General features: G+C 57.6%; 1 protein-coding gene across 2 annotated transcripts; it reads left to right on the plus strand.

Annotated features, from left to right (window-relative positions):
- Positions 1–516: 516 nt before the first annotated feature.
- Positions 517–7656, plus strand: Lhx3 (LIM homeobox 3). 2 transcript variants are annotated; one of them, XM_005083663.3, is made up of 6 exons: positions 517–604; positions 4503–4674; positions 5447–5649; positions 6138–6289; positions 6386–6554; positions 7117–7656. In XM_005083663.3, the coding sequence occupies exons 1-6, from the start codon at positions 517–519 to the stop codon at positions 7536–7538; spliced, it is 1206 nt and encodes a 401-aa protein (XP_005083720.1). In that variant the 3' UTR covers positions 7539–7656. The 2 variants fall into 2 exon arrangements, with proteins under 2 accessions (XP_005083720.1, XP_005083719.1); XM_005083662.3 differs by lacking the exon at positions 517–604 and adding an exon at positions 2290–2383.
- Positions 7657–8397: the final 741 nt, after the last annotated feature.

Here is an 8397-nt window from a genome sequence, read left to right on the forward strand (position 1 = left end):
GGTGGTTGAGTATGGAGAGTTCTAAAGGCCACCAACAGCATTTGGAGGTCTCTGACCTGTGCCTGGAGCAGAGGGCCTTTGGACCTAGAGTCTGCCTCCGCCCAGGGGGTGGGGGGGCTGAGTCCCATGCTAACAACCCTGAGGCTCCCAAACCTGCATACTGTGAACATGGTGAACATGGCACCTCCAACCAAGACCCAGAGCCCAGAGCAGAGCAAGTTGGAGCTGCTGTGCTACTATGTCAGGTAAAGGAAAGTCCTGGGAAAGGACTACCACATTTCATAAACTGGTCAAACCCAGCTCTGGAGTGACGCTAGTCTGACTCCGCCTGCCCAGGCCTGGAAGGGGCCAAGGGCGGGGACAGAGGAGGGGCAAGGCAGGCTGGAGAAGGGCCCCAGCACGCCAGTGCCTCTTTCAGCACCGTGGACAGCGCCGATCCTGCGAGTGGGCCAAGGCCTGGAAGAAATCCGGCACTCCAAGGAACACGCTGCACCAACCACTGGATTAGTGACTGCCATGCTGTTGGAAGCGGAACTTGATTGCAACCGAGGGGGGTCTGGTGCCCCCGGAGCTCCTGCCCTCTGCACCTTCAGCAGGGCTCGAGGTAAGCCATTGCAACCCAGAGGCTTCCATACAATGCGGGAAGGAGAGAAGAGACAGAATTCAGAGGAGTGGCTGGGAGGGAGCAGCATAAGAATGACTGCAGAGAAAGGGAGTGATAGCGGCCAGGGGGTACAGGGAGGCCACAGGGTCAAGAGTGACCAGGATGATCTGGGACGGCCTGAGACGATGTCAAGAAGGGGCAGAGTAAGGAACATAAAGAACCCTAAAGATCAAATGCCCCTCAGCTTCTAAAACTGCTCTGCCTTATAGCAAGGGTCCCTAGGCCAAGTCTCCCGCCTGAACTCTGATCCCCAAGGGCCATTTCATTGCCATGGACGTTGGAAAATAATGGAGGCATTGTTGGAGGCAAGCCAGATGCCCAGCAGTGTGGGGCCGCCCCTTCCCTAGTGTCTAGCTGCACAGGCCCCCGCCCCACGCCTCTGTAGCAGCTGACACTCAATGGCGCATCCCAGCTCACCCAGCGCCCATTTCACTCCAAGCTGGTGTTCTCTGATCTTCTTGGAATAACAAGTACAGAGCAACACAAAGAGTTGAATGCAGGCACAGGGCTCCTGCTGAGGCGTCAGGTGTGCTGCTGGGAGCAGGTGGGACATCCTGTGTCCTTTCGCTCATCCTCCCCACCCTGGGCTCTTAACGTTCACAGTCCTAGGGACAGAAGCAGAGCAGGGCAGACAGAGGAGCCAGGAGGGTAGCAGCACCACTTTCTGAGTGTCCCTGACAGTTGTCAGAGCCCTACACTCTGCTGGGTTCTGCTTATGGCGGGTGACTGCACAGACCTGTCTCCTGACTGAGTCCTGTGAATGCTCAGTGAGGGTACACTGAGAATGGGATGGGTTCTGGTGGGCTCACCTGTTATGATGGGGGGGCAACATGTGGAAATCCAGGTGCAGGGGTTGTCCTAAGAAATGAGGCTAGATCCCAGGGCTTCCACGCCTCAGCTCTTTTCCCGACCTAGACAGAGTCTTGGTTCTGTGTTCCCACAGAGGACACCAGACCTGAGGTTCTAAGAATCGAGAATCCCTCCTTCTCCCTGCACTAGCTCCAGTCGGCGGCTCCAGAGGTGGGGTCCGGAAGTGTCAGAGTTGGAGAGGGGGCGTCAAGTCGGGCTACTTGCAGCTCTACCGGGGCTTCTTTGCAGCTACATTCCCTCGGTGGTTATCAGGTTGCCCTTCTGCTGACCAGGTGTGGTACCAATGCTTTCCGGCTCCGGCTAAGAGGCTAAGCGTGAGCAATAGGAGAACGCGTTTCCCTCCCTGACACTCAGGACCTCAGCCCTCCCGGAGCCTTAGTGAACTCGCTTCGGGGCAGGGGCGACCATCTGTGGGAAGCCGTGACTGGGTTACAGCGCTGTCTCTATCCTCGGAAAGTGCGAGCCGGACGGCTTCAGCACACCTCGGGTTCTGGCTCAAAGGAGCACAGAGCCTCCAGTGGCTTCGGGAGCGTCTCCGCGACCCCCGGCCCAGCCCCGCCCGCGGCCCCGCCTCCCGCCGCTCCGCCCTCCGCGGGCCCGTGGCTTGGCGCCCCGAGGCCTCCCGTGGGCACAGCGCCCAGCAGCGACACGAGTCGCTCCGACGCCAGCTCGGAGTCTCTGCAGCGGTGGCCTCGCCAGACCCAAGAGAAGTTCAGGGTCGGAAGGCGACGGCACCCGGCCGGCCCTCGGGCCCCATGGAAGCTCGAGGGGAGCTGGACCCGGCCCGGGAACCGGCGAGCGGTGACCTGCTGCTGGCGTTGCTGGCACGGAGGGCCGACCTGCGCCGAGGTGGGTGCCCGACGGAGCGGCTGCCCCGGACAGGCCCAGATACCCTCGGGGTTTATTTTCTGGCCTGTGAGCGGAGGCCTCAAGAAGCCAGGGTATTTGGGCAAGGGTATGTCTGACACGGCTAGTCAAAGGTGCTTAAACCTCCAAAGTGTATGGGGCCCCTGATGCTGTGTTGTTCGAGCATTTGGTCCTCGGGCTAGGGAGCCCTTGGTGATTGAGAAACGGTTTAGGGAACCCTAAGCAGCTCTGAGCTGGCGGAGGACCTTGAGCTGGAGGGAGCCTGTGAGGCTGTTTCAAGAGACTCGGGAATCAGGTGTCTCCTAAGAACTGCCTTCACCCAGTCCCCACTCTTCAGAGGGATCGGGCCTGGGTCCTGCTGAACCCAGCTTAACACTAGGCTGGTGGCCAAGACCCGTTTACAGGGCAAAGTGGGGCTTGTTCGGGCCCCCAGTTTCTTAGTAGTACCAGTCTCTTTGCAGGGCTTTGGTTCTGGGGAATAGGCGAGCTCTCCGGGTTTCCAGGCTGATGGGATACAGAATGGAGAAAGATGCGGTTAGGCTGGCAGAAGATCGGAACAGGCGGGAAAAGGATTCTATCCAGTCTGGGGGGTCGGGTATGACCTACTTGCTTATTTATTTATTTTCCGATGGTTTATGGGAGGGGTTGACCACAGAGGCTGGGAGGAAGATGTGGGAGGGGAGCATGAAAAAGGGAAGAGAGGAATGTTTGGTAAGCTAGGCTCCAGAGCTCCGGGAGGCTTGCTATAGCGTTGGTGACTCCCGAGGCTCCACAGGGCCCTCCAACACTGTGTAGGAAATTGTGCGGAGACTAGAGTCATCATGCAACGTAAGCAAGTGGAGGTCCAGCGTGGCTTCACTGGGAGGCTTGACGGTGAGAGATGGCTTTTGTAGGAAGCGGGCCCCCTGTGGGTTTCATGGTCCAGGAGCTGTCCGTGTCTGGGTGCTGAATCGGCAGTGTCTGGCCTGGCCTGCCACCCCACTCTTTTTCTGGGGTACCCTTGCTGGCCCATGATGACTCCCGTGGTGGTGATCTGGTACAACTACAGAAGATCTCCATGTCTACATTTGGAGATGCGGTTTTGCTCAATGCGGGGCAGCATCCATGGCAGGCTTGCGGCCAGTGCTGGAGGGTGGTAGGACAGATTTTTGTCCTTTTCTAATTCCTTCCACTAGCTGGAGGCCAGTCTGAAGCTAGCTGTCTGTAGCCAGAGAAGTAAGGACACTGGTGTGGGTGTGACATCATGAGTGGGTCCTGGGTCCTGCTCATGGTTCTCCCTTCTTCTAGAACCCTTTCCTGTATTATCAGGGATTCTACATGAAGAAAAGCCCCTCAGTGCTTCCCTGGTTCTTGAAAGACATCTTTGAATTTCCCCAACCCGATTTCCCTGAGGCCTGCAGTCTTCTGGGAGTGGGGGAACAGAACTGATGGGAACTTAGTTTGAGGAACCGATAGTGGAAAGAGGTGAAGCCACCACTGCGCACTCCAACTCACACCTGAGCAGGAGAACAGCAGATCTACCCATAAAAACATAGCCAGCACACTCCTAAATACCTGCAGCCACTCAAAGCAAGACCAGTATCCATTTACCTTATATGCTGCGGCCAGGGACCAGGGCTGGGCAGCCTCACTTGCTGGAACTCTGCAGAGCGAGACCAAGACGCTTCATTGAACAAAATCACAAAGGCTATATAGTCCTGTGTGGCCTTTTGCCTCTCCTAGTAAGGACATATTTTCTATTTTCTGTACCAGCTTTCCAGATCACCCAAGGGGTGGGATTTTTCATTTGGAATGGACATGCCCTGTCTGGCACTGGGACACCTTGTAGAGTGGTTATTTAGGGGACAACCTGGTCACCCTTTCTGTTGCAGACACACGTTTAGGCCTTTTTCAGTTTCTTTTGACTGCATCGAGGCCGAGAGGTGCTGCAGGACACAGGGACCATTGCCCTCACCGGGGAGCCTGGCAGCAGGGGATGTGTGCCGGGAAAGCAGATCCTTGCACAGCCCCGAAGGCTGCAGGCCTGCCAGCTGGCTCTAGCCAATGAAGAGCCATTACCCATCTTTGTGGCCCGTGACCTGGGTTATTTTTGTATCCACAGAGATCCCGATGTGTGCCGGCTGTGATCAGCACATCTTGGACCGATTCATCCTTAAGGCTCTGGACCGACATTGGCACAGCAAGTGTCTCAAGTGCAGTGACTGCCACATACCTCTGGCGGAACGCTGCTTCAGCCGCGGGGAGAGCGTCTACTGCAAAGATGACTTCTTCAAGTAAGCTGGCTCCCGAATTGCTCTGTAGCAGGGGAAGAGCGAAGGGGTCAGGGCAAGGCTGGCAGAGCAGAAGCTAGGAGAAAGCTTCATGATAACTAGGTCCCTGCCCAGGTAGGGCACCCTGGAGTCTGCCTCTGCCCAAACTCAGGAGGGGGCTCCCCATGACATTTTAAAACATAATCTTTATTTTATGAGTATATATACATATATATATGTAAGTGGCCATATGTATGGATTATGCACTACGTGCATGCCTGGTGCCCTCAGGAAATCGAAGAGGGCATCGAATCCCCTGCAACTGGAATTACAGATGATTGTGAGCTGCCATGTGGGTGCTGGGAACTGAACTTAGGGCCTCTGGAAGAGCAGCCAGTGCTCTTAAGCCCCAGCATTACTTTTTAGGGTAATTTGTTTTGTAAATCATGAAAGCAGTTGTTAGGCTAAAAAAAAATTAACCCAAATTTGTAGACTTGTATGAGATTTACTCCCTCTTAAAATATATTTTTTGTTCCTTAAATATCCGAGAAGTGGAAAGCTCGGAAGCTAAGGGAACTGATCCAGGTAAGGCGGCGGCCCTCTTACCGGTCTTCCCCAACATCAAGGTGCAGGATCGGCTACCCAGGGTATTGTGGCTCTGCCTAGGCTGTGGGGCACAGCTGACGAGGAGTCTTTCAGAGCGCGTCCCAGGCGCTGGGAGCTCGCTGCTTTGCGACCCGCTCTGGGCGAAGGAGCTGCAGCGGCTCTACTGAGCCGCACCTTGTGCATCCCGCAGGCGCTTCGGGACCAAATGCGCCGCATGCCAGCTGGGCATCCCGCCCACGCAGGTGGTGCGCCGCGCCCAGGACTTCGTATACCACCTGCATTGCTTTGCTTGCGTGGTTTGCAAGCGGCAGCTGGCCACAGGGGACGAGTTCTACCTCATGGAAGACAGCCGGCTGGTGTGCAAGGCGGACTACGAAACAGCCAAGCAGCGAGGTCAGTGGGCGGGGATGGCCCTTACTGCGGATGAGGGAAACGCTCAGTCCTGGAGGCTGGGGACGGGAGTTGGTTTGGTGCTGGGTGGTGGGTCGACCTGAAGCCCCAGGCACTAAGCAGGCTGCTCCGGGAGCTTGAGTAGCAGCCGCGTCGGCGGGAACAGGAGATTGCCCGCTTTGGGAGAATTAGCAGCTTTGACCATAAAGAATTAGCAGCTTTGACCACGAAGTCCTGACTCACACAAACTCAGAATAAGGGGCCGAGGACGGTATCTGGCTGCGATGCGCGCCACGGCGCGTTCCTAATACAGAGCCCATTAGCTCCGCGTTCGCGTTCGCTGAAGCGCGTGGGGCCACCGGCAGCCTTTGCCTGGGAGCCAGGGTGCCATGGGCATCCGGAGAGCGACGCGGGGCTCTTGGGGTGAGGCGTGGGGAGCAGGCTGGCGCGGCAGGAGAGTGCTGGCCGGCCTCACCGTTTGTCCCGCGCAGAAGCCGAGGCCACAGCCAAGCGACCGCGCACGACCATCACCGCCAAGCAGCTGGAGACACTGAAGAGCGCCTACAACACTTCGCCCAAGCCGGCGCGCCACGTGCGGGAGCAGCTCTCCTCCGAGACCGGCCTGGACATGCGCGTGGTGCAGGTCAGCGCTCGGCCGCATCCCCCGGGCCCGCGCGGGCAAGAAGGGCCACGCGCTCCAAGGGAAGCCGGGCGGCCACTCACCATCCCTACCCCCCAGGTGTGGTTCCAGAACCGCCGAGCCAAGGAGAAGAGACTGAAGAAAGACGCGGGCCGGCAGCGCTGGGGACAGTATTTCCGCAATATGAAGCGCTCCCGCGGCAGCTCAAAGTCCGACAAGGACAGCATCCAGGAGGGACAGGACAGCGACGCCGAGGTCTCCTTCACTGGTAAGCCCGACGCATTAACTAGCTGTAAGCGGGGACTCTCGCCCACCCACCTCCATCCCCAGCTACCTTCCCAGGGAGGATTTAAGGTGGCCCTCAGGCCCCATACTCTGCTGTTCTTGAGGCCAGGGACCGAAACTCTGGAGGGCAGGAAAGAAACTTCCAACCTCCTCTGTGGAACTCAACCTCTCATTTTCTACACCAGGGGCACGGTTCACATCCCTTAATACTCACTTCTGTTCGGGGCTGTATTGTGACCTTGGGTTACTAACACGGCTTCTGGGGCCCTAAATTTTCTTATCTACAAAATGAGTCCTTCCCACGGTTGTCCCATCCTGGGCTCGGGCTGGGGTAGCTAGCCTCTAATCTGAAAGCAAAGCCTTCCTTGAGAGGTACAGCCGGAAAGGGCTCCTGGTAGGAGGTAGGGGAGGTGTGGAAGGCAGTCCTAAATTCCGAGAGAGCTGAAGAGACTTCTTGTACTTAGGACAGTCTCTCTTACTCAGTCTGGGTAGGACACTCAGACAGATGGGTCTGTCTCTCACCGGACCTCTCGTTTCCATTGCAGATGAGACATCCGTGGCTGACATGGGCCCTGCCAACGGCCTGTACAGCAGCCTGGGAGAACCCACCCCTGCCTTGGGCCGCTCTGTAGGAGGAGGCCTCGGCAGCTTTGCATTGGAGCACGGAGGCTTGGCTGGTCCAGAACAGTACCGAGAGCTACGCCCAGGAAGTCCCTACTGCATCCCTCCTTCTCCTGCAGCCCCCCAGAGCCTCCCTGGCCCCCAGCCTCTCCTCTCCAGCCTGGTATACCCAGATACCAACTTGGGCCTTGTCCCCTCAGGGCCCCCAGGTGGGCCCCCACCTATGAGGGTACTGGCTGGAAATGGACCCGGCTCCGATTTGTCCACAGAGAGCAGCGGTGGTTACCCCGACTTCCCTGCTAGCCCTGCCTCCTGGCTGGATGAGGTAGACCATGCTCAGTTCTGACCGAGGCCCCCTGTTCCCCTGGCTCTAACTCAGGGGTCTTGGTGCTGCCTCTGGGTGGGCAGCTAGCCCCACCCCATGCTGTCCATTCCAAGGACCGCTGAGGGAAGGACAGGGTTTCCAAGTGGGAGAGTAGGGACAGCCGTGCTGCCAGGTTCCATGGTTCCTCCCTGGGCCTGAGGGGGCTCCATAGCCTTTCCTTGGACACAAGGGTGGCCTGCCTGGTGGCTGTCCAGAGGCCAGTGACTCTTGGCTGTGTTTTGCAAGCGTTTCTCTCCCTTTATTGACCAGTTAAAGGTCTTTCAGACAGGACTGGAGGCCCAGGTCTTGAAGTCCTGGCATAAAACAACAGTAACAACTTGTTTCCTTGCTTCTGATGAGGCCTGGCTGGGGACCATGCTTGTGTCCTCCCCGGACACTGACAAAACCTGGGAGCAGACCTCTCCTCCCTGCTGCCGACTCTCCCTCCCTGGAGTCTCCAGATCTTTCTGTTCTGGAATGCGGTGAGGAAAGGGAGCTTCGGGAGCCTTCTCCAAGGTGTAGTCTTTAAATGTGAGGGCAGTGTTGATATCTGTCCGTCGTCTCTCCCCCGCCTCCCCCCCCTTCCCCGTCTCCTAAGGCACAGCCTTTCTCAGGAGCAGGGCAGAACTGTGCGCCAAGGACAGACACCATTGCCAAACAGACTGTGATCCTGAGCAGGGGTGGGGTGGGAAGGGGTGATTCTGCTAGCCCAGACTGGGAGGTCTCCCCCACTGGAGGAGGCTGGGCTGGGGGGGGGGGTCTTCTGATTCACATCTGTTTCAGACACAAAGCTTGGCCATGTGTAAGTCAAAATCATTCCTGAAAACCGGGATCTTGGCCA

Source organism: Mesocricetus auratus, unplaced genomic scaffold, assembly GCF_017639785.1.
Source record: "Mesocricetus auratus isolate SY011 unplaced genomic scaffold, BCM_Maur_2.0 Super-Scaffold_100004, whole genome shotgun sequence".
In the NCBI taxonomy this organism is placed as follows: Eukaryota; Metazoa; Chordata; class Mammalia; order Rodentia; family Cricetidae; genus Mesocricetus; species Mesocricetus auratus.

Coding starts and splice junctions, on each gene's coding strand:
- Lhx3 (XM_005083662.3), top strand. CDS start 2,290: ATGGAAGCTCGAGGGGAGCTGGACCCGGCCCGGGAACCGGCGAGCGGT. Junction 2,384..4,502: donor GAGGGCCGACCTGCGCCGAG/GTGGGTGCCCGA, acceptor TTGTATCCACAG/AGATCCCGATGTGTGCCGGC. Junction 5,650..6,137: donor CGAAACAGCCAAGCAGCGAG/GTCAGTGGGCGG, acceptor TGTCCCGCGCAG/AAGCCGAGGCCACAGCCAAG.